This window comes from Schistocerca nitens, chromosome 2 (genome assembly GCF_023898315.1).
Source record: "Schistocerca nitens isolate TAMUIC-IGC-003100 chromosome 2, iqSchNite1.1, whole genome shotgun sequence".
Classification (NCBI taxonomy): domain Eukaryota; kingdom Metazoa; phylum Arthropoda; class Insecta; order Orthoptera; family Acrididae; genus Schistocerca; species Schistocerca nitens.
Window position 1 is genome coordinate 1,004,291,013 of NC_064615.1, and position 26,886 is coordinate 1,004,317,898.

At 41.0% G+C, this 26,886-nt stretch overlaps 1 protein-coding gene across 1 annotated transcript in view; it reads right to left on the minus strand.

The window, feature by feature from the left end:
- Positions 1-26,886, minus strand: part of LOC126235496 (IQ and ubiquitin-like domain-containing protein) — a 68,157-nt gene that overhangs the window by 9,652 nt on the left and 31,619 nt on the right. Inside the window, exon 3 of the mRNA XM_049944215.1 lies at positions 16,611-16,793. Coding sequence (XP_049800172.1) covers positions 16,611-16,793 — 183 coding nt within the window. The remainder of the gene's footprint in view (positions 1-16,610; positions 16,794-26,886) is intronic.

Here is a 26,886-nt window from a genome sequence, read left to right on the forward strand (position 1 = left end):
AACATGAGTACAGTTACAGAGTAACAGAAAAAGAATTATTTCCTATAGTGTTGAGTATCAGAAAGTTTCAAATTCTAATTCGAGGATAAAAAAGAATAGTGTATACTAATCATGAAGCACTAGATTTAGTTTTTGAAATTAAGTACACAATTACGCTTACCAATGGGCATGAATTATTTTGTATGAAGAGATGGTCCTGGAGTTACCTTCAACATTAATTTTTTTATCAATAAGTTATACTAATAATGAAGTAAGAAATCTAACCTTAAGAATAATGAAGGACATGAATGACGATCCATATTTTAGGGATAAGTGGAAAACCTTAAGCCCGGTCCACACGCAACGATCTGTCTGTGCAGACATCGGCGCAGATGTCTGTACATGCAAAAGATCGCTGCAAATGTGGTGTGTTCACACGACACAAACCCCAATCTACTACTCGCCCGCCATCTGTCGGTGTAGAAAAGAAATATCAATGGCAAGCGACTAAGCTCCCCGTAAACGTCAAAAATTTAATTCAGTTATTTTGAAAAATAGAAATGGAGGAAGTTCTGTTGTGGTCTGTGTTCGTAACTTGTGTTGCAAAAAACATTCAGACCAACCGCAGAAAACAGAGAAAGCGGGCAAAATGGTGTAGACAGTGGCTGCTAAAGCGAAAGCAGTTTTTTCACGTAAATTTACTGCGAGATTTGCAGGGCGAACCTTAAGAAAGCCAAGCAGATCAAAATACCATAACGTTGGCTGGTATACTTGATCTACTCCTACATCAGATCTTCTAGATTTCTGTACTTTGGATAACTCTTTTCGGTAAACAGTTCGCAACGAATTTTTTTTATTACTGTTTCTCTGTTTGCCGAGGCGTCAACTGCCCGCAATTTTTCAATTAGAGCATTGTATGGTGCTGTCTTTTTGTCTCGGTCACTATATTCTTTACTTTTAATCTTCCACAAACATCGGTGATTTCTATATATTTCAATGAATTCAATAACAAACTCTCGAGAACACTGACGAGTATCAGCCATTTTAATGCCCTGTGCGCACAAATACAAACACTAGACTGAGCAAGCAGCTGTTTCGCGCCAGATTTGCGGCGATCTCCCGTCCACACGCTCCAACTTGTCTGCGCAGATGTGGTTTGAACCCACAGATTTGAGAGGTTTCGCTCAAACCTCCAACTCCAACTTCCAGGTTTGCACACACCTCAGGTTGGTGCAAATCTTCTGTCCACACGCAACGATCTGTCTGCGCAGATGTGATGTGCGCAGACATTTGCGCAGACAGATCGTTGTGTGTGGACGGGCCTTTAGACCAAGGAGGGACAATTGATAACGCTATGGTAGAATGGATTATGGTAAATCATGTTCTGTTTTGGAGATTAAAGAAAATTAGACTCAAATGTAGACTCGTTACTGAAACCTGTAGAATTTGATTTAATTACATTTATTCATCAAGCGACAGTTTGGGGTACGAAAATGTGGGAAACACATGGTATTTTAAGAACTTAAGTAAAATGATGCTGTTTGTACCACATACATGCGAAACTTGTCAAAAGATGGAAGACAACAATCAAGCAATAATATATAAGTTATACCCGACTCTACCTACAGGCTTAAATGACCTCACAGCTGTTGACTTCTTTGGCCAAATAGCAAAGAGTAGAGGGGAGGGGGAGGATAACTTATATATCTGTACTGGTTGAGTGTTGGTCTAAGTATGTTAAACTCTACCCTGTTAAGCTTGCCGACACAGAGACAGTGATTAGATGGATTGCCACCTATGAAAATAATGGATAAGCCTTTTATAGGAGAACCTTTACTAAAATTGTTTACTTGGCCTCAGGCTGAAACTAGAGCGATAGAGGAGCTACATCAACAAGTGTGGAAAAATATAACAGACAGTGTGGATTAACGGTATAATATACAGGTGCGAATACCGGAATTTAATATTGGAGATCTAGTACTAATTAATGATCATCATATGAGTTCAAACCTCAAGAAAGAGGCAAGTAAACTTTTTCCCAAGTATGTCGGCTCATGCGGAGTTGAAGGGTACCACATACCAAAGCATTATTTTTGATAGGGCCAACAACGGGGAAAGAGAAAAGTTTATACAACGTGGAAATAATAAAAAGTACAAACAATGACCTACTTGAAGGAAAAAAGTTAGTCGCCTATGAATTTGAAGAACACAGTACAAGATGTGTTATGTCATGATTATCGAGGACGTAACTGATGGTTTTTGTTAACTTTTGTAGTAATCTGATGTGTTGTGGGTGGGTTTGTGTTCAGCTTTTAGGGGTATGTGTGGAATTAGTGCCTACTACATGTTACACACAAACGCCCTCGCGTACACAAACACACACACACCTCCACGCATACACACACTGAAAGACTATGCACGAACAAAGATGCTTTAGGGGTCTTCTTTTGCTAGACTTGTCATTGTTTCAAGGGGAGGGGGGAATAGGACAGGGGTCCTACTAATAAGCTTGATATAGAAATGACAAGCCAACGTTAAGAAGGAAAAGGAGTTTTGATGAGAGAAAAACAGGCAGGAGAACTCGTAGTGGAGAAGTGGGAGACAGCTGGAGTTTCATGGAGGATGCAGCTTAAGATAAGGTGAAACGAAAGGGGAGAAGTACTGCAGTACTCAATAAAGTAGTAGAAATGGAGGGTGAGCTACTTCAAATTTTGCAGTTATCGGTAAGTAATCCCCAAAGAAGGGAGTTTATGGCAGGTTCGAGTGGACCCATGGAAGGGAGGACCCCAACCACTTTAGAGGAAAGGAGAGATACATCGCAATGACCGGCCTGCGAAATAAGAGGAAAAGAGTACTGAATCCCATTAAAGATAGCCTTCAAGAAGAAGAGATATGCTTAGGGTAATATTCGCGAAGAGAAGAAATAAGGACGCTGCTTAAGGAAACATTTCCTCCAAACTGGATAATAAACTGCGAAAGTAAAAATTAGCTAACTCTGTAGTTAACCACGAGTATTTGAGTCTCTACGTTATATGATGTTTGATTTCAAAATTATGTATAACATTTGCTTCCTCCAAAGGCAAGAATACAGATTAAAGGAATTAATGGTTAAAGAGCTGAAAGAGCTCTGAAAGAAAGTAATGTAATTATGGTTCACTCTACTTCACTTTGCCAGCCAAAGTAGAGGAGGTATTAAATATAAAACAACAAAGCTAATGAAAATCCTAATTAGAGGATATGTATGTTTGTACTGATTGCCTATAATGTGTATGATCACATCTTTTCTCTTAGTGGAGTGATATGTAGTGATCTATGCCATTCATGGAGCGGTATGTATCACGTATGTCAATCATAGAGCTCTGAGTAAAGATGTGCGTAATAGCAATTCGTTTGTAAACATCGGGCCACATATTGTGGGAAAGTATTACTCGACAGCTGCGGAAGCTACCTGCTGGAGAGCATTTGCAATCTCCTTGGAAGAATGAGGAACGAAGGAGCTCTGGTGCCATGGAAGACCTCCAGTACCACGGGAAGATGAATATGATGTATATAAGCGATTGCTGTTATATACTATTCAGAGACATGTTAATGAGAGGTCTTAGAGACGTAATATTAGTTGGTTCTGCGAGTAGTAACTTCCCACGTAATGTGTATCCGTTTATGAAAGTTCAGACAATATACGGACTTAATTTTAACCAATTTACACTTTATTTAAGTAGAAGAGCAGTGTTTTGTTTTATAGCCACTTCCCTTACAGAAATATGCACGGAAGAAAGAAGTTCGATGCCGAGGAAGAATAGGGCACGGCATAGGTGTACCTTGAGATTAGTCACAAGACTTGCAATGTTGAATCTCTACACCAATCTAATAAGAGAGTGTTAAGGTTGCCGTGTCAGGTGTAGTTGCATGGAATGATAGATCTAGAACTGACGTTGCTCAAGCAGTCCAAGCATCGCCACAAAAGCTGAGAATAGCAGTCATCAGCCATGAACAAACACTCCACCCTGCCCTCCACTGAGCTCTCCGCTTGACACCACTGAAGTTGCTAATGGTGGCGGTTTGGGTTCAGAGGAATGCACGTTACAGGGCGTCTGGCTCGGAGCTGTCCTTGAAGTGACCGATTTGTAACAGTTTGTTGCGTCACTGTAATGCCAACTGCTGCTCAGATTGATTCTACAGATGGTGTACGATGCGCCAGAGCCATATGCCGTACACTTCTCGGCAGTAACATGTGGCCGTCCGGGGCCGTTCTTCTTGCAACCGTACATTTGCGTGACCATCGCTTCCAGCAATCATGTACAGTGGCTACATTCCTGTCAAGTCTTTCTGCAGTGTCGCAGAAGGAACCTCCAGCTTCTTCTAGCCCTATTACTCGACTAGACATGTTGATAATGGCGTCTTTGTTAACATCAACTCACCACGTCCAAACTCAAATATAGCCGGCGGGAGTGGCCGAGCGGTTCTAGGCGCTTCAGTCTGCAACCGCGCGACCGCTACGGTCGCAGTTTCGAATCCAGCCTCAGGCATGGTTGTGTGTGATGTCCTTAGGTTAGTTAGGTTTAAGTAGTTTTGAGTTCTAGGGGACTGATGACCTCAGATGTTAAGTCCCCTAGTTCTCAGAGACATTTGAACCATTTGAAACTCAAATGTAACACTCACGACCGTTACAGCGTGTGTTTCAAGAAAACCTGATTTGCATATTCACTGTAACGCTACTAGAGCCACTCTAATGAGAATGGCGCGAAATCAGAGTATAAATCATCGTCCAGACGTAGAAACAACTTTCGTTTGTGTGGCACAACTCCTTTTTGGTATTTTGATTTTTATTTCGTCAGAGTATTTACTCACATTGTCTCTACAGGCATTCAAATCTTTTTAATACTATTTCTCAATTGAATTCCGCTATATACTAGGTAAATATGATGTAAAAAAGATACTCTATGTGTGAAACCCTGTAGAAGAGAGCCTGATAGCCCTAATCAGATCAGGTTAATAAATAACTCGATGCACTAGCTTAATATAGAACATAGTACGTTAATATACACTACTGTCCACTAAACCAGAGGTTGAACAGAGTTTCAGGGAGAGCATAAGGGAACAATTGACAGGAATGGGGGAAAGAAATACAGTAGAAGAAGAATGCGTAGCTCTGAGGGTTGAAGTAGTGAAGGCAGCAGACGATCAAGTAGGTAAAAAGACGACGGCTTATAGAAATCCTTGGGTAACAGAAGAAATATTGAATTTAATTGATGAAAGGAGAAAAAATAAAAATGCAGTAAATGAAGCAGGCAAAAAGGAATACAAACGTCTCAAAAATGAGATCGACAGGAAGTGCAAAATGGCTAAGCAGGGATGGCTAGAAGACAAATGTAAGGATGTAGAGGCTCGTCTCACGAGGGGTAAGATAGATACTGCCTACAGGAAAATTAAAGAGCCCATTGGAGAGAAGAGAACCACTTGTATGAATATCAAGAGCTCAGATGGAAACCCAGTTCTAAGCAAAGAAGGGAAGGCAGAAAGGTGGAAGGAGTATATAGAGGGTTTATACAAGGGCGATGTACTTGAGGACAATATTATGGAAATGGAAGAGGATGTAGATGAAGACGAAATGGGAGATAAGATACTGCGTGAAGAGTTTGACAGAGCACTGAAAGACCTGAGTCGAAATAAGGCCCCGGGAGTAGACAACATTCCATTAGAACTACTGACAGCCTTGGGAGAGCCAGCCCTAATAAAACTCTACCATCTGGTGAGCAAGATGTATGAGACAGGCGAAATTCCCTCAGACTTCAAGAAGAATATAATAATTTCAATCCCAAAATAAGCAGGTGTTGACAGGTGTTTAATAAGTCACAGCTGCAAAATACTATCGCGAATTCTTTACAGACGAATGGAAAAACTGGTAGAAGCGGACCTCGGGGAAGATCAGTTTGGATTCCGTAGAAATGTTGGAACACGTGACGCAATACTAACCTTACGACTTATCTTAGAAGAAAGATTAAGGAAAGGCATACCTACGTTTCTAGCATTTATAGACTTAGAGAAAGCTTTTGACAATGTTAACTAGAATACTCTCTTTCAAATTATGAAGGTGGCAGGGGTAAAATACAGGGAGCGAAAGGCTATTTACAATTTGTACAGAAACCACATGGCAGTTGTAAGAGTGGTGGGTGGGGGGGGGGGGGGGGCACGAAAGGAAAGCAGTGGTTGGGAAGGGAGTGAGACAGGGTTGTAGCCTCTCCCCGATGTTATTCAATCTGTATATTGAGCAAGCAGTAAAGGAAACAAAAGAAAAATTCGGAGTAGGTATTAAAATTCATGGAGAAGAAATAAAAACTTTGAGGTTCGCCGATGACACTGTAATTCTGTCAGAGACAGCAAAGGACCTGGAAGAGCAGTTGAATGGGATGGACAGTATCTTGAAAGGAGGATATAACATGAACATCAACAAAAGCAAAACGAGGATAATGGAATGTAGTCGAATTAATTCGGGTGATGCTGAGGGAATTAGATTAGGAAATGAGACACTTACAGTAGTAAAGGAGTTTTGCTATTTAGGGAGTAAAATAACTGATGATGGTCGAATTAGAGAGGATATAAAATGTAGACTGGCAATGGGAAGGAAAGCGTTTCTGAAGAAGAGAAATTTGTTAACATCGAGTATAGATTTAAGGGTCAGGAAGTCGTTTCTGAACGTATTTGTATGGAGTGTAGCCATGTATGGAAGTGAAACATGGACGATAAATAGTTTGGACAAGAAGAGAATAGAAGCTTTCGAAATGTGGTGCTACAGAAGAATGCTGAAGATTAGATGGGTAGATCACATAACTAATGTGGAGGTATTGAATAGAATTGGGGAGAAGAGGAGTTTGTGGCACAACTTGACAAAAAGAAGGGACCGGTTGGTAGGACATGTTTTGAGGCATCAAGGGATCACAAATTTAGCATTGGAGGGCAGCGTGGAGGGTAAAAATCGTAGAGGGAGACCAAGAGATGAATACACTAAGCACATTCAGAAGGATGTAGGTTGCAGTAAGTACTGGGAGATGAAGAAGCTTGCACAGGGTAAAGTAGCATGGAGAGCTGCATCAAACCAGTCTCAGGACTGAAGACCAGAACAATAACAACAACTGTCCAATAAAAATTGCTACACCTAGATGAAATGCAGATCATAAACGGGTATTCATTGGACAAATATATTATACTAGAACTGACATGTGATTACATTTTCACGCAGTTTGGGTGCATAGATCCTGAGAAATCAGTACCCAGAACAACCACCTCTGGCCGTAATAACGGCCTTGATACGCCTGGGCATTGAGTCAAACAGAGCTTGGATGGCATGTACAGGTACAGCTGCCCATGCAGCTTCAAAACGATACCACAGTTCATCAAGAGTAGTGACTGGCGTATTGTGACGAGCCAGTTGCTCGGCCACCATTGACCAGACGTTTTCAATTGGTGAGTGATCTGGAGAATGTGCTGGCCAGGGCAGCAGTCTAACCTGCTGAAATGTAGGGTTTCGCAGGGATCGAATGAAGGGTAGAGCTACGGGTCGTAACGCATCTGAAATGTAACGTCCACTGTTCAAAGTGCCGTCAGTGCGAACAAGAGGTGACCGAGACGTGTAACCAATGGCACCCCATACCATCACGTCGGGTGATGCGCCAGTATGGCGATGGCGAATACAAGCTTCCAATGTGCGTTCACCGCGATGTCGCCAAACACGGATGCGACCATCATGATGCTGTAAACAGTACCTGGATTCATCCGAAAAAAAAGACGTTTTCCCATTCGTGCACCCAGGTTCGTCGTTGAGTACACCATCGCAGGCGCTCCTGTCTGTGATGCAGCGTCAAGGGTAACCGCAGCCTTGGTCTCCGAGCTGATAGTCCATGCTGCTGCAAACGTCGTCGAACTGTTCGTAAAAATGGTTGTTGTGAAACGTCCCCATCTGTTGACTCAGGGATCGAGACGTGGATGCACGAGCCGTTTCAGCCTTGCGGATAAGATGCCTGTCATCTCGACTGCTAGTGATGCGAGGCCGTTGGGATGCAGCACGGTGTTCCGTTTTACCCTCCTGAACCCACCGATTCCATATTCTGCTAACAGTCATTGGATCTCGACCAACGCGAGCAACAATGTCGCGATCGATAAACCGCAATCGCGATAGGCTACAATACGACATTTAGAAAAATCTAAAACGTGATGGTAATCATTTCTCCTCCTTGCACGAGGCATCACAACAACGTTTCACCAGGCAACGCCGGTCAACTGCAGTTTGTGTATGAGCAATCGGTTGGAAACTTTCCTCATGTCAGCACGTTGTAGTTGTCGCCACCGGCGCCAGCCTTGTGTGAATGCTCTGAAAAGCTAATCATTTGCATATCACAGCATCTTCTTTCTGTCGGTTAAATTTCGCGTCTGTAGCACGTCACCTTCGTGGTGTAGCAATTTTAATGGCCAGTAGTGTATTTCATATGCCATATTCTTTACACAAGTTTTTATAATTTTTGCGCCACATATAACATAATATGTTATTTCCACCACATATACGTATGCATCATATGTGTTTGTAGATTGCACCTGTACGCGAGTGGTGTTAGTTCAAAAGTATTCTGTAGATTTTGTCATGTCTTTATATAATTTACTGTTTTGGAAAATCTATTTGTCAAAATACACTTATGAATAATTTACAGAATTAGAAGCTAAATCGCTTCGTGTGAAATACTTTACTTCATGTCCAGTTTCGACAACAGCTAGTTGCCATCCTCAGATTCTCAGATCTCCAGGAGAGATAATTACACATCAGTGTCGTCGCCATACTGAAAATATGCTCAAATTGTAATAATATAGTTTAACACTGGTTTGTGAAATATACAAAACATGCTAAATAAAATATCTGTAGCACCAATAACGAGTACAGGTACATTAGTAAAGATGAAGCGTTGTCGACAACTCAGGAAGACAAAGCACCTTTAAGAGGAAAGCCAGGTACTAAATACCTGGTTTTGCTCCTGTACTCCTTATTGGTGTTATGGACATTTTATGTAGCAAGTTTTATATATTTGACCAACCAACGTGAAGCTGTATTATTATGAGGGTGTTCTCAGTATGTCGACGAGCCTGATGTGTAATTATCTTTCTGGGAGATCTGAGAATCTGGGGACGACAGCTAGTTACTGTCGAAACTGGCCATCAAATAAGTTATTTCACAGCAAGCGATCATGGCTTCTAATATTATAAATTACAATATTAGATCACGTCAACAACATCTGTACATTTCGAAATATTATTATTATTATTATTCACTATTGAAACATTACATCACAAAAATAACTAAAGGAAATGAAATTAATTTATTTGTGATAAAAGTATCATCTGTGAAAGTACTGTTGGTGTAAAGTTTTGGTGGGAGTTGTACACTGAAGAGCCAAAGAAACTGGTGCACCTGCATAATATCGTGTAGGGCCCCCGCCGCAACACGATGTAGCATGGACTCGACTAAAGTCTGAAGTTGTGCTAGAGGTAAATGACGCTATGAATCCCGCAGGGCTGTCCATAAAGAGTACGAGGGGTGGAGATCTCTTCTGAACAGCACGCTGCAAGGCATCCCAGATATGCTCAATAACGTTCACGTCTGAGGAGTCTGGTGGCCAGCGGAAGTGTGTAAACTCAGAAGCGTATTCCTGGAGCCTCTCCGTACCAATTCTGGACGTCTGGGGCGTCGCGTTGTCCTGCTGGAATTACCCAAGTCCGTCGGAATGCACAATGGACATGAAAGGATGCCGGTGATCAGACAGGATGCTTAGGTACGTGTCACCTGTCAGAGTCGTGTCTAGACGTATCAGCAGTCCCATATCATTCCAACTGCACATGCCCCTGCCCCACACCTTTACAGAGCCTCCACCACGTTGAACTGTCCCCTACTGACATGCAGGGTCCATGGATTCACGAGGTTGTCTCCATACCCGTACACGTCCATCCGCTCGATACGATTTGAAACGAGAACTCGTCCAACCAGGCTACAGGTTTCCAGTCATCAGCAGTCCAATGTCGGTGTTGACAGGCCCAGGCGAGGCGTAAAGCTTTATGTCGTGCTGTCATCAAGAGTACACGAGTGGGCCTTCGGCTCCGAAAGCCCATATCGATGATGTTTCGTCGAATGGTTCGCACGCTGACACTTGCTGTTTGCCCAGCACTGAAATCTGCAGCATTTGTGAAAGGGTTGCACTGCTGCCACGTTGAACGATTCTCTTCAGTCGCCGTTGGTTCCGTTCTTGCGGGATCTTTTTTCAGCCGCAGCGACGTCGGAGATTTGATGTTTTACCGCATTCCTGACAATCACAGTACACTCGTGAAATGGTCGTACGGGAAAATCCTCTCTTCGTCGCTATCTCGGAGATGCTTTGTCCCATCGCTCGTGCGCCGACTATAACACCACGTTCAAACTCACTTAAATCTCGATAACCTGCCACTGTAGCAGCAATATCCGATCTAACAATTGCGGCAGACACTTGTTTTTTTTATATAAGCATTGCCGACCGCAGCGCCATATTCTGCCTGCTTACATTTCTGTATTTGAATACGCGTGCATATACCAGTTTCTTTGGCGGTACAGTGTATTATGTTTAGCATGTAGTAAGCTGTTTGTTTGACATCGTGTCGAGTGGATGTATTCTGTGAAGAAGTGTACTGAAAGTACAATAAACTCTTGAAAGTATTGAAAAAAACGTGCAAGCTTGTTACACTTTACTTAAAGAAGTTGTAAATCTAAACCGATCCCTGGAATTGTTTTTTTTTTTTTTTTGCGAGCAGGATCAACTTACTAAATATACTGTTCCCCCTCCCCGCCCCCCTCCCGGATGGTATGGGTAGAAAAGGGCTATCAACAGAATATAAGTAAAATTCTGTTATAATGATTTTAGTTTCAGTTGACAGATAATCTAATCTTTTCTCCTTATTTGTTTTGAAAGCATGAGAAAATCTGTTGCAAACAAAATCAGGGAAAATACTTGTGAGGTTTACAAACTAAAATAATTTTACTAAGTCGTAATTTTCGATGTAGCAAAATAAGAGGCAGGATAGAAATTTTCGCTTGTGATGTTAAGATGGTGGTTCAAAAAGTAAGGTAACAAATCCTTTGCATGAACAGGTTTTTACTCAATAAATCGAACAGATATACGAAATTAATAAGACACAGGTACATATTACTTTCCCACTTAATCGCCATTGTTGCGTAAGTATTTGTTACCAACATGTTGAGGCTGATATAAAAGACAGCAGGGTCTAGATATGGAAGGCATTTCTCAACGTCCTCCTGAACGTTCACATCGTTTCTGAAGTGTCAACTGGCCAGATGTATACTTATCGGTTCGAAGAAATGACATGAAATTCGCTAGGTGCGGGATCAAGGCTTTACGGAGTGTTCAAATACAGACACACTTTCCCAGAATCAGACGACATTCAGTCAGAACTGTTAAGATTCTTGGGAGAGCCACCCACGACACAATTATTCCATCATGTGTGCGGCATATATCGGACAGGCGAAAAAAGCAGGGATTTCAAAAAGAGCGTAATTGCCATAGAAGGCAGGTGATAATATATGTGAATATTATCGAACAATTAGTTTAATAAGTCATAGTTGCAAAATACTGACACGAGTTATTTACAGAAGAATAGAAAATTTAGTGGAATACGAACTTGGGATAGATCAGTTTGTGTTTCGGAGAAAAGTAGGAACACATGAGGCTGTATTGGACCTACTACTTACCTTAAAAGAAAGATTGAAGATAGGCAAACCTAGCAGATAGCATCTGCAGATTTAGAGTCAGCTTTTGACAGTGTTGACAAGAGCGTTCTCTTTGAAATTGTGAAATTAGCAGTGGTAAAATAGAGAGAGCGAAAAGTCATCTATAATTGTATAGAAACCAGAAGCAGTTATAAACATCGAAGGACATGAAAGAGAGGAGTATTTGAGTAGGGAGAGAGATATGGTTATAGCCTCTCACTGATGTTTTCAATCTGAACGTTGAGCAAGCAGTAAAGAAAACGAAGGTGAAATTTGGAAAGGAAATTCACGTTCAGGTAGAAGAAATAAAAACTTTGAGGCTTGCAGATGACACTGTAAATCCGTTATAAGACGGCAAAGGACTCGGAGGAGCAGTTGAACGGGTTGATGATATCTTGAAAAGAGATTATAAGATGAACATCAGTAAAATCAAAACAACGGTAATGGAAAGAACAGGTGATACTGACTGAATTAAGGAAATAAAATACAGACTAACAATATCAAGAAAAGCATTTCTGAAAAAGAGGAACATAAAATTTAAATATTAGGAATTTTTTATTAAGGCGTTGTCTGGAGTGTAGTTTTGCACAGAAGTGAAACGTGGAAGACAAGCACTTCAGACAAGAAGATAATATAAGCTTTTGTCCAAACGGTTACATGACCAGTGTCAATACCAAGGTGTATTAATTGAGGATGCATTACTTGACCTCACTGACAAGAAATTCTTAAAATCCGATGATCTGTCATCACATTTCCTGCTGCCATCATGCTGAGCACCAAGACTCCCTATTTTTCGAGGGCATCGATAGACAGCACCAGAGGTACAGAGTTGGAGAGGCATAATGTTAGGAAATAAAACGAGTATCTCTTCCACTGCTGCTCGCCTCAACGTCTCATATAATCATGTCTGAAAGTGGAAACTATTCGTAGCACATAATGCATTCAGAACCTTAACATGTAAACAAATGCTAAAACATACTGACTGACTGAAAATTAAACAGATGAGTTGCGAGTTAGCTACGTCACATAGCATACGATGGCAAATGCAACTCATAACTCAGAGGACGTGTTGAAAATGCTATGTTCCTTAAAATGATACCTCGAATGTTATCCTAAAATACCACGTAGGCAGGCGAGAGCGATCGGTATATACGCCAGTTATACGTCCCGAAAATGTTAACATGTTTAATGTCTATCAATTTATTACAGTCTGCACTGTTTACTTTTGACAATTTCAAACAGCTGTGTCTCTGAAACCATTAAAAACAGTATATATATATATATATATATATATATATATATATATATATATATATATATATATATTTTTTATGGTTCAATCTACAACCTTCAAAGATATGAAGACTGGAAACGGAAAACGTTCTAAGTGCCGAAATCTCACATTTGTCAGGAGAGTGAAAAAACAGTGCATCTCTGTTTATACTTAACTGACTTGAATCCAACAGACTGGGAAGGTATTCTGATACTACAGAATTATGCTACTCATCTCACCATCCAAAACAATAATGAGACAAATCAGAAACTAACTACTTCTGGTACGTTCTAAGTGCCATGTCAAGAAACTGTCTAAGTCTAAGTGTCAATAAGAAAGTTCTTGTTCTAGGTGCCATCAATACTCAGGCACTACGTTTTACTTGTAATAATGTAAGTATGGAAACACGGCAATAATGTTTTAACTGGTAGAACTGCAGTCAAAAAAACCGTTTCTCGCGTCTTCTGAATTCTGTAGTTCCCGAGGGAGGCACTTGGCACAAAGACCAGGCGCCATCTAATAGGGCATATCTGAAACACTTTCTCCATGATTTGGCATCTGCATTAACTCTAGGAACATGCAACAAGATGCCGAGAATGCAATAGCAGGGAAGAAGAGTTTTTTGAAAAAATGACACTTAGAATGTTTTTCATTGCCGTTCTTCATGAAAAACCATGTATATTTACATTTCACCTCGCGCTGTTTTATTATATGCCTTCTGTTTACTCTTCTCATAGTATCAGTGGGATTCATCAACCACCTGTCATGTGACACCTAAAGTTATCTTCTTTAGGTTGTCGTCCACTGCTTTGATAAGAATATTGTTATACTGGATATTGTTCGGTTATATGTGCAGTAATTTTTATATGTGGTACTTTAACACGTACACACATTAGTGTGCTGGTTGTTTCTTCTCTGCATCGAACAGTCTTCCCATAAACAAGTCACAAACATTACGACCTGATGTTTTCTGCATTCTCGTAACTGCACTACTAAGTGGACTACACCTGTCAGTATAGACTAACCATTTAGCGGCTACGCATCCACACTTCAACACTTGACTTGCTGCCCAGGAGAAAAACACAATGTCTTCCTCTTGCCACACATACTTGGAGATATTAATCAACCTAAAAACATAAGACTTGTAATAGCTATAATTATTAGTCTACAAACGACATAAATATTGATGCAATGTTCTTCACCACATTATCCTCAGTCACCAACAGAAATATCTGCACTCATACCTGTTACACCCCATATACACCATCTAAAAGCTGTTTTTAAGCATTGTTTTTCTGCATCTGGTTGCGACTATTTCTTCATCATTTGGCGGACCTTGATGACGAAATAGCAGTTGCAGGAAAATAAAGTAAATAAAGTTTTATATCAGTTCTTTGTTAGTTTATATAATAATTGCATCTTTCTCTGTTCATTCTAGCGACCCAGAATACATCATATAGCGTTTCTTAGATTGATGCTCTGTTTCTTGACTTCCAGAAAGCCTTCATCCAGTTTCGTACCATACTTACACAATATTCGCAAAACTATGTTACTGAACTGAAGGCTTCTAGAAAATCGTTGTTGATGGAGACAAGTTGGGAGAAGTGAAAGTAACATTTTGTGTAACTCAAGATAATGTGGTACACTTGCTTTTGTTCAGCACATATACGAGAAAACCGTTTGCCGAAAATGTTCCGAGAATGGTTTTATGCACAGCAAATAAACGACATCAGCGCAGTAATTACGGTGGCAGCTTGAACTAACAACCATAAACTACAGATTTTCATTTGACCTGTCAGTTGCGAACAGGCAGACGCATTGAGTCAACGTGGTTGTGTCACGAATCGCAATGAACTGAAGATGCCTAAGTCAAGCATTCGAGATTTCTCCATAATGTTTTGAAAAACAGAAGTATGTGAGTGAAGTTTGCCCCATACACCTTGACTAATGAACAAAAAACAACGACGTGTAGATCCTTGTCGCAATCTGACTGAAATGTAAAAAGTGGACAATTTTTTTCTAGAAAAAATCATCACCGGTGACGATACTTTATGTTATCAATATGAACCTGCGATGGATAACATAATATACAACATTTTAAAGAAGGCCTTTTCTGACAGTTCCACATGGTTATATGAACGTTCTTTACGTTGTACTTGTGAAGGGGAGACTATGTAAAAGACACGAAGCATTAAAACTAACATCTCAATTTTTTTATAGTAAAGACAGCCCACTGGTTTCAATGGATTTTATAGTCGAATTGACCATGGTTTCGACTCCTAAACAAAGGGAGTATTCATCAGAATTCTTTACTATAAAAAATATTTTCACGGTTGCTGCACACAGCTATGTTTAAAGTGGTAAAATCTTAAATTTTCTTTATTTTTTTATTAATCCAGTCTCGAAACTTTTTGGACTGACCTAACAAATAACGGCTTTACACCTATGAGACTGTTCGCATAAGATGTAACTGTATATACGGGTTGATATCGTTAGAAAATTGTTACGAAATGCGAAGAGTCTACCAAAAGATCAGCGCCTGGTGGAAATATTTACTCCTGAACCTCAACATAATTAAACGTAATGCAAGGCACGTAAATAGACGAAAAATGTAATGTCGTTCGGCTAACGATCGGCAATTACTATTTGGCAAACACCAAGTACTAGTCTGAGTTATGATGATAGGATTGCAGAAAAATCAGCTGTGAGGAAAGTAGCTTACGTATTTAGATCTATCATAAAGATGCTACAAAACTGTAATTCACACATTACCAAGGCGGCTTACAGAATCTTTGTTTGACCAATGCTTAAGTACAGTTCGTCGATCTGGAATCTAAAGAAATTAATTAAAGGATGTATTGACGATCTAAGAACAGCTCCACTTTTCGTTAATGGCTCATTCAATAAGTGCGAGGGCGTCACAAAAATGCTCAACACATTCCAGCACGAGCCGCTATAACAAAGGCTTTGTGCATCACAGAGAGCTCTATTTTCAAAATTCTGAAGAGTCCACGTTCCAGTAACAGTCAAAGAGTAAATTACTCCTCCCCCTCCGCAATATGCATATCATGTAATTATCACGACAGTAAAACTAGAGTGATTTGGACTTATACTAAAGGATGACTCTAATATTTCTTATCGTGTGACATGTATGGAACAGAAAGAAGTCACAACGTCGATTCGCTCGAAATCCTAGCTCCAAAATCACTGCCACCTCTGGTTTCCGCTCTTTGCGAAGAATGGGCTGCCATTCTTCCACGACCTTCAAACATTTCATTAAAAATGTACCCAGCAGATTTCAAACAGTGATAAACTGAACTGAAAGGTGGACTGACAATATTGACAGCAGAGCTCTCCTCTATGCACAATGCATTTCTTGTAGAGTCTCACACTGGAATTTGTTGAGCATTTCTGTAAAGCTCTCGCGCCGATTAAACAAATCAGTGACGACAAGCGGAGCTCTTCTTAGAGTCTTCTCTATATCTCGCATGAAATGAACTTCTTAATGTTTGTGGTAAACCGCCGTGCCGTAGCTTGTACAGATGCGAATGCAGGGTGAGGACAAACCTTGTGGCTTGTGACGCGCACGTGGGCGCGGGCTTCCGCGTCTGTGAGCAGGACACAGTTCCAGGGCGCCCAGTCTTTGCCCACGTCCCAGCGAGACATCCGCAGGTCGCGCACGATCTTGTTCTCACTGAGGATGGACCGCGCGTGCCAGATGTTCGTCACCAGGTAGTGGAAGTCGTCCTCCTGCCACACAACGACACCAGCCCTCTCAATATTTTTATCAGTTTAAATATATTACCCTCCATATGTTTGGAAACACATGCTGCCTATTACAGAAGAGCAACATGGGAGTGGTATGTGTGAGTTATTGACTGTAATAAAGAATAACATGCTCAAAGAACGATTAACAAAGATACTTACAGTATTGTACAGATAAATATTGTACATATACATACATATTGGTATTGCTCAGCTTTATATAAACTGATTTACCTGTCCAAGCAGTTCTACTAAAAACGCTGGGTGGCGCCAGTAGCGGCACGACTGTGTAGAGGTACGTTGTTTAGAATTCTGTTCGGTTGTAGTTCCGTTTGTAATCAGTGCCCTAGGCTTAGAACTACTTAAACCTAGCTAACCTAAGTACATCACACACATCCATGCCCGAGGCAGGATTCGAACCTGCAACCGTAGCAGCAGCGCGGTTCCGGACGGAGGCGCCTAGAACAGCTCGGCTACAGCGGCCGGCGAAGGTAGTACACATGCAGCGCAAGTAATAGAAAATTGCCCCAAAATGCCAGATTCATAATGTTTCATGAGTAAAGATAATAATTACGCACCAGTAAGGCAACACAGTTCGACAAATATCAAAGAAACGGAAGATTTCCATCAGTAGAGTTGTCAAGGCCATAAAGCGACATCGAGGTACAGGCTCCTACGATATTCGTCCTCGCTCAGCAGCAGCCAGGAAAATAGCAGAACACCAGGAAAAGTATTTGATAGTGACTAGAAACGGTAAAGATTCGAAATTGTCCGTGAATTGACTGCAGAACAAAACGCAACTAAGGATACACCAGTGAGGCGCCTCCTGGCCGAAAACAATCTCCAGGTTTATGTAGCAGCGAGGACGCCATTGTTGCGGCGCGTGAATTCCTAAGGGATCAAACTGCTGAGGTCATCGGTCCCGTTGTTGCAGCCTATTAAGAGGAAGAAAAGATTTAAATAGGCTACAACACACCAACATTGGACAGCAGGGGATTGGGACAGAGCCTTATTCACCGATGAATCCAAATTCGAAATATTTGGAAGTACACGCAGTCAATTCGCACGCCGTTTACCTAATGAACGCTTGAATCCTCAGTGTGTAATTACAACTGTGAAGCATGGAGGGTGTTCTGTGATGGTATGTGGATCTTTCGGATGGAAAAAAGTTGTACATTTGGTGAAAGTACATGAAAAAATGAATCAAAAGGATTATCATGCCGTTATCCAGCGACATGTCAAGATATGTGGTTTGCGTCTGGCTGGCAAATAGGTACTCTTGCAGCAAGACAACGACCCGAAAAATACATTCCGCTTGTGTCATAACTATGTGAAACCTCTAGAGGTTCAGAAAAATCTGAAAAACAAGGAACGGCCTCTCTCGCCCGTACTATTGGGTAAGCTGGACAAGAGGATCAGAAAACGGGGACTCATGAGTGAGGTACACTTGTGGGAAGTCCTGCAGCAAGAATGGAGACTAATTCTAACTGAAACGTTGGCAAAATTGACCCAACGCATATCGAGTGTATGTAAGGCAGTGTAAGCGTGGCATTTTGGGGAATCTAAAATTTAATTGTTGCATTTACCTATGAATTGTTTGAGCTTCAAAACATTTAGAAAACAATTAAATGCAGTTTTATAATGTATTTTCTTCCCATTGTCCATAATCCCTTGGTGTTTCCAAGTTATGCAGGGTAGTTTATATACCACGACAGTCATGTCTAACATATATGTATCTACTAAAAAGTTTGTGATGTGCTCACATGGAACGAAAAACTTGAACAGTTGCTGGAACAATTATATTCTATCTATCCTAATTTAAATTCGCAATGGCATTTCAAAAAATGATCAACTACCTTTCCTAGAGTTGTTGGTTAAGAGAAGACTAGGGAAATCCCTGAGATCGCGATGAGCTCTAACCCCACGCCTCGAGGCATCCGTCACAAAGAAATTCGGTGCTAAAGACAGTTCCACTGAGATCAAACACTTTCAGACAAGGGGATCATAACCGGAGAATCACAACACCTATCAATAGCGTTCCAAAGGAATGGGTACTGAGATCGGCAAATCGAGCGATCTTCGCAGTCAAAATCAAAAACGACTGAGAAAAGAGTTGACTGAGACAGGCAAAGAACCTTATGCTGACCCAACATCTGGTAAAAGCGGTAGACTCCTACAGAAACACTATACCCAGCGTACTTCGCTCCAGTCAACATACATGAAAACTTTTATGTGTATTGTTAAAGACACTCGAGGTCTCCAAAAGCCTAGTATGTACGGCATTCCATGCGAATGTGGCATATCTTATATGGGGCAGACTATTTGTAGGCTAAAAGAACACCTAGAAGTTAAATAGTAGAGCGGGTCTCCTTCAAACCAAGAAGGATATAAACTAGGAAACATGACTATATATATATATATATATATATATATATATATATATATATATATATATATTAATATGTGTATCTTCTCGTTATATAAGAATAATCCTGCTCCTGCTGTTCTTTTTATTATTCAGGGTGCCTTGGAAAGACATGGTACTGTAAAGTGAGGGTACCACAGAGTAAGATAGTACAGATAGTGAGTATATGGTGTACACCGTAGAAGTGAAATTACGAGAGTGTAAAATTGTAAAAATATGAAGATGAATGTGTAAATTTCATGTGGACATCAAAGTATTGTTATTCATGTTTTTATCTCGTATAGTTTACGTTAAGGAAATCTTCGTTTGTTGTCTGATATTTATGTAAGGGTGATAAATTACATTTTTACTGAATTAGATGAGTAGATGTCATGTTATATGTAGAAATGTAATTGACATTATGTATGCCCTGACTAAAAAATGCTGTGTAAATTGTTTCCAGATGGATTAATAAAGAAATAAAAACAGTAGAAGAGAGATGCAAAACATCAGCGGCACACCCGACTGAAACAACCAAATAAATCAGTTGTCTCTGTAGACCGCCGAGGACGACCTCGCTCATAACCACGAAATGAAATACTACGAAATCAGTAACGTGACGCAAACGCCATGTTTCTGTGACAGTGTAACTAAGAAGTCTATCGAAATGAGGATGTCGGAAACTCTAATAAACACGGATGGATGTTTCAATTTGAACGGAACTTGGGCCTCTCTGCCGATCCCTCGGCCATCACATCCACCTGAACTGGAAATGTTGCGAGAGCGTAACCTTCAGTTCATAAGACTTCACGCAAACCTGACGTCGTTTTGAAGTCGTACGCTCTATGGAAGACGAAATGACCTGGCTATCGACTTTCGTAATCGTTCGGTTCACAACACGTGAAGCGAAGAGCGACATCAAAACAATAACGCTCACCTCAAGTAGAGAGAACTCAAAGTTACGCTTTGTCTTTAATGCAGGATACGGTAACCTCGAAGCTACAGTGTTTTTAAACGTGTAAAGTTCTGCATTCTTGTGGACTGGGTTGTGAACAGGGGAGAGGTTGAAGCATTGTCAACAATTAACTCTGAAAGTTACTGAATAAGTAAATAACCATTTTCCCTAAAACGCCTTCATCAACCCCGAATGTGAAACGACTTACTGATTTACATGTAAAAAGAATTACATAAAATAAAAAAGCTGAAGCCAGCCAGCACTGAATCCAGTAACGCATACACACTGTGTGATCAAAAGTATCCGGACACCCCCCAAAAACATAGTTTATCATCTTAGGTGCATTGTGCTGCCACCTAGTGCCAGGTATTCCATATCAGCGGCCTCAGTAGTCATTAGACAACGTGAGAGAGCAGAATGGGGCGCTCCGCGGAACTCACGGACTTCGAACGTGGTCAGATGATTGAGTGTCACTTGTGTCATACGTCTGTACGCCAGATTTCCACACTCCTAAACATCCCTAGGTCCACTGTTTCCGATGTGACAGTGAAGTGGAAACGTGAAGGGACACGTACAGGACAAAAGCGTACAGGCCGACCTCGTCTGTTGACTGACAGAGACCGCCGACAGTTGAAGAGGGTCGTCATGCGTAATAGGAAGACATCTATCCAGACCATCACACAGGAATTCCAAACTGCATCAGGGTGTAAGGAGCGTAAACATTGGACGATTGAACAGTGGAAAAACGTTGTGTGGAGTGACGAATCACGGCATACAATGAGGCGAATCGATAGCAGGGTGTGGGTATGGCGAATACCCAGTGAATATCATCTGCCAGCGTGTGTAGTGCCAACAGTAAAATTCGGAGGCGGTGGTGTTATGGTGTGGTCGTGTTTTTCATGGAGGGGGCTTGCACCCCTTGTTGTTTTGCGTGGCACTATCACAGCACAGGCCTACATTGATGTTTTAAGCACTTTCTTGCTTCCCGCTGTTGAAGAGCAATTCGGGGATGGCGATTGCATCTTTCAGCACCATCGAGCACCTGTTCATAACGCATGGCCTGTGTCTGAGTGGTTACACGACAGTAACATCCCTTTAATGGACTGGCCTGCACAGAGTCCTGACCTGAATCCTATAGAGCCCATTTTGGATGTTTTGGAATGCCGAATTCGTACAAGGCCTCATCGACCGACATCGAAACCTCTCCTCGGTGCAGCAGTCCGTGAATTCCCCAAGAAACCTTCCAGCACCTGATTGAACCTATGCCTGCGAAAGTGGAAGATGTCATCAAGGCTAAGGGTGGGCCAACACCATATTTAATTCCAGCATTACTGATGGAGGGCGCCACGAACTTTTAAGTAATTTTCACCCTGGTGTCGGGATACTTTTGATCACATAGTGATTGCATATATACGACAGTTTTCATTAAGGTGTCTCAACAAAATAAGTTCTTTTTTAGACACTCTGAAAACTAATTTCGTGAGTTGGTTTGTAAGAAGAAAGAATGGGTAGCCATTCTAGTGGACGACTAAATGGAGCAGCTCATTTATCTTATGTCCAATGAATAAATGCTGTTTCAAAACACCAACACATTGAGGGTCTCTCGCAAACACGTTGCTATTGGTAAAATTTGTTGTAACAAAATGATGGAAATGTAATTCTGGTGGTTAAAGACATAACTTAATTGAAGAGGTATGTTTAGAAAAGAATTGTCCTAAAAGAACTAGCTCGTGAATTGCGTTTTATACTTTATAGATAGCGGAGACTAAGTTACCTTTTAATTCTTTTGTAAATGTGTGTCTTTTCTACGCTTTTTATTCTGAGTGGTAGTTTTTTTGCCTGATGATCAACATATTTTGAATATTTATTTGCATTTACGTGTTTCGTGCTTGGTTTGTAACTACGTGACTATGACTACTCAGTCCTGAGAGAGAGAGAGAGAGAGAGAGAGAGAGCACTCTTATTTATAGGCAATATGGAATAATACAAAACATACTTTTATTAAATTAATAAAGAAGTTCCAACATCTTTTAGAAACGCGAATGTGAAAAAAATATTCGTAGTGGCAGGATGCGAACAAGCTATATGGTTGCATATCACTTCAGAACTGCATACTTAAAACCACTACACTGCTGTGAACCAATAACATTAGCAGCTTTGTACTAGAACTTACAGCTCATGGAGACTTTAACTGTCGATACGTCAACACGACGTTTTTAGTTGTAACAAATCGTAGCAAGAACGAAGTGTTTTCACAAATGTTCAATGTGCCGCTGCCGCGAAACGCAAGTTGAGATGCGAGATTACGGAATCCAATATGGTGTCTCCCACGTCACGTTTGCGCGAATTTTGTGAACTGTAGATTACCGTTGCGAGAACGTGCGTTTCACGAGTTACCAGTGCAGACTGTGGAGAACAAAAGGGTATCACAGGGCGTTGAAGGCGTCGGAAGTCGAACTCATCTATATTAGCAGCGTGAGACCAACAATGCAGCCTTCTGAATCTGCTTACTGTATTCATCTCTTGGTTTCCCTTACGATTTTTACCCCCACACTTCCTCCAGTATTAAATTGATGATCGCTTGATGTCTCAGAATCCGTTCCCTCCTTTTGGTCAAGTTGTGCCACAAATTTCCTGTCTCTCCAATTACATCAGTACCTCCTCCTAAGTTACGTGATCGACCCATCTCATCTTCAACATTCTTCTGTAGCACCACATTTCGAAAGATTCTACTCTGTTTTTGTCTAAACTGTTATTCGTCCATGTTTCACTTCCATACGTGGCAACACAAAGACCTTCGGAAAATACTTTGTAACACTGATATCTACATTCGATGTTAACAAATTTATCTTCTTCAGAAATGCTTTTCTTGCCATTGCCAGTCTACATTTCATATCCTCTCCACTTCGACCATTATCACTTATTTTGCTGCCAAAATGCCAAAACTCACCTACTACGTTAAGGGTTTCGTTTAGTAATCAAATTTCCTGAGCATTGCCTGATTTAATTCGACTACATCCCACTATCCTTGTTTTACTTTTGTTGATGTGCAATGGGATTAAAAACAGAAAAAACTTCAGCACCTTATCTCCGAACATAAGATAGAGTCACTGCTTGTCACAGAAAAGTATCTTAGAACAACAGAAGAATTCCGACTAACAAATGTGATCGGAGACAGAACGAACAGGCATGGAAGACTAAGATTTTCGACAAATCGTTACCAACTATGACAAAGCTATTATTGGTGGCGAGATTAATGGCGCCGGCCGGTGTGGCCGAGCGGTTCTAGGCGCTTCAGTCTGGAACCGCGAGACCGCTACGGTCGCAGGTTCGAATCCTGCCTCGGGCATGTATGTGTGTGATGTCCTTAGGTTAGTTAGGTTTAAGTAGTTCTAAGTTCTAGGGGACTGATGACCTCAGATGTTAAGTCCCATAGTGCTCAGAGCTATTTGAACCATTTTTTTGACATTAATGGCAAGCACTGATCTAGGAAGTCGCGAAGTGTCAATCCGAAAAGTGTACAGTGCACTGCACTAGAAAGGCAGCTGGATTTCGCAGTCTTTGGTCCTGAAAAGCCGATACATATCTCAATGGTGACTGATCACCCTCCGGATGTACAGCACATAGTGCTTGCCAAAAACGTAAGACGAGACTGAGAATTCAAAATGTTGAATGATTTCTCGTCGGGTCACTACCCAGTCCTCTGTGTAACACATTGATCCACTATGGTTGCATGGAACTGGACCAAGAATTAAACGAACGAAGCCAATAACAACGTTATACGAATAACAGCACCTGTCCTATGAGGCAACCGCCGTGATGTGGCAGATTGATACAGCGATTGGCTACTTAACCAAAATTATTTAGAAGACAGCCGAGTTGGTTTAGACGATAGCAATCCAGTATTCAACCTACCAAGCTCTGTTACTGTCCCTGATTGAAAAAGTGAAGCTCAAAAAAAAAAAAAAATCGTTACTCCAAAATATGGCAGGAAACCCAAAACCCACTACACCACAGACAAATGCGTTGGCTACAACGAGAAAGATATATTGTACAATCGAAGTACAAAATGGCCAGTTTCTTGCTGCAAACTAAAGAAAAATGGGGGCTAGTAAGGAAACTACCTGACGAGGAGCCACAGAAATGCCCTCTGCGGACTAAGTGACCTCTCTGCGGACACTCTGAGCGAAGCAGAGGCGTTGCTGCGACATGTGCGGAACAAATATCATTTATACAAGAGAGTCATCCTGTTGCACAAAGACTCACCACACTATCTGTAGTTAGAGCCATTCTCAGGATTCTAAACAATACCAAGGCGCCGGGCCCGGATAAAATATCAAACCCGTAACTGAAGAACCTCCCCCGAAAACCACTGGTTTTATAAACCCGGATTTACAACTCCTGCTTACACACTGAATAGTCTACTTGCCGGACAAACATGAGGACGCAAAAGTGATTTCTGAAGAAAAGCACTTTTATAGCTATCAGCGGCACACATTCAACTTTTTTAAAAAGTTTTCGGCTTTTACAACCATCATCACTGAAAGACTAAACAAAAACATAAAAACGTATGAAGTATACACAGACGAAAAGATTGAAAAAAAATTATTTACATACGTCAAAATCACAGTCAGTACTTACAAAGCAGTGCCTCAGATGAATCAATCACACAGACAGGTTGCGTAAATCCTACTGACAGTTAACACGTGAACGTCATCATCAAAGGCGTATGTAACCTAAGATTACCAATGAGTCTAATGCCAAAGAGTGAATTAACACGGAAGTATAGTAAGAGGAGATGGCACTACAGACTTGAGCTGTACGTTGCTTTGGAGCCGGCGCCGCCATGTTAGATGCGTGAAAACAATTAACAGACTACTGCTTACGATTGCTTTCTGTTTCTAATTCTTGTCATGTGCACCTTATAGTTGTCTTAAATAGAAAATGTTACTGTGCTTTAGTGAATAATACATTATCATGGAGGCATTCCCAGACTTTTTTCGTTCATAAACGCATATTTAGCACAGTAACACGACGAATTTCATCTCGTCGATGTAACTGTTTTTCTTTTACGTTTCGGATAAACAAAAACTGAAGTATATAATGTGAAAAAGTTGGTTCGTAGTCCAGCATTTTCGTTAATAAAGACTGACTAAATTTGTTCAGTCTGTGTTCTCTCCCCAAACACGCTGAGAAAATATTTTGCCATCTTTGGTCGGTTTCCAGTCTTCCTTTCTAGCAGCGTTCACCCAGAGACCTATTAGGGTTGTACTCAAAGGAAATCTAATGCCAAATGACAGAAATAAAAACATTACAGTAAAAGTAAACAGTGCAACCTAAATTCACGTATGTAAAGGAAAATTCTGCTGAAAGAGTCCACCTATGAACAAAATGTGAACGTTTACACGTTGACTATATTAGAATGATTAGTACAGCTGCAAATAAAGCAAATTTCCATATTTTAATGAAAACACTTCCAACAGAGGCTAATCTACATCTACATCCATACTCCGCAAGCCACCTGACGGTGTGTGGCGGAGGGTACTTTGAGTACCTCTTTCGGTTCTCCCTTATATTACAGTCTCGTATTGTTCGTGGAAAGAAAGATTGTCGGTATGCCTCTGTGTGGGCTCTAATCTCTCTGATTTTATCCTCATGGTCTCTTCGCGAGATATACGCAGGAGCGAGCAATATACTGCTTGACTCCTCGGTGAAGGTATGTACTCGAAACTTCAACAAAAGCCCGCACCGAGCTACTGAGCGTCTCTCTTGCCGAGTCTTCCACTAGAGTTTATCTATCATCACCGAAACGCTTTCGCAATTACTAAATGATCCTGCAACGAAGTGCGCTGCTCTCCGTTGGATCTTCTCTATATCTTCTATCTGGTACGGATCCCACACCGGTGAGCAGTATTCAAGCAGTGGTCGAACAAGTGTACTGTAACCTACTTCCTTTGTTTTTTGGAGTGCATTTCCTTAGGATTCTCCAATGAATCTCATTCTGGCATCTGCTTTACCGACGATTAATTTTATATGGTCATTCCATTTTAAATCACTCCTAATGCATACTCTCAGAAAATTTATGGAATTAACTGCTTCCAGTTGCTGACCTGCTATATTGTAGCTAAATGATAAAGGCTCTTTCTTTCTATGTATTCGCAGCACATTACACTTGTCTACACTGAGATTCAATTGCCATTCCCTGCACCATGCGTCAATTCGTTGCAGATCCTCCTGTATTTCAGTACAATTTTCTATTGTAACAACCTCTCGATATACTACAGCATCATCCGCAAAAAGCCTCAGTGAACTTCCGATGTTATCCACAAGGTCATTTATATATATTGTGAATAGCAACGGTCCTACGACACTCCCCTGCGGCACACCTAAAATCACTCTTACTTCGGAGGACTTCTTTACATTGAGAATGACATGCTGCGTTCTGTTATCTAGGAACTCTTCAATCCAATCACACAATTGGTCTGATAGTCCATATGCTCTTACTTTGTTCATTAAACGACTTTGGGGAACTATATCAAACGCCTTGCGGAAGTCAAGAAACACAGCATCTACCTGGGAACCCGTGTCTATGGCCCTCTGAGTCTCGTGGACGAATAGCGCGAGCTGGGTTTCACACGATCGTCTTTTTCGAAACGCATGCTGATTCCTACAGAGTAGATTTCTAGTCTCCAGAAAAGTCATTACACTCGGACATAATA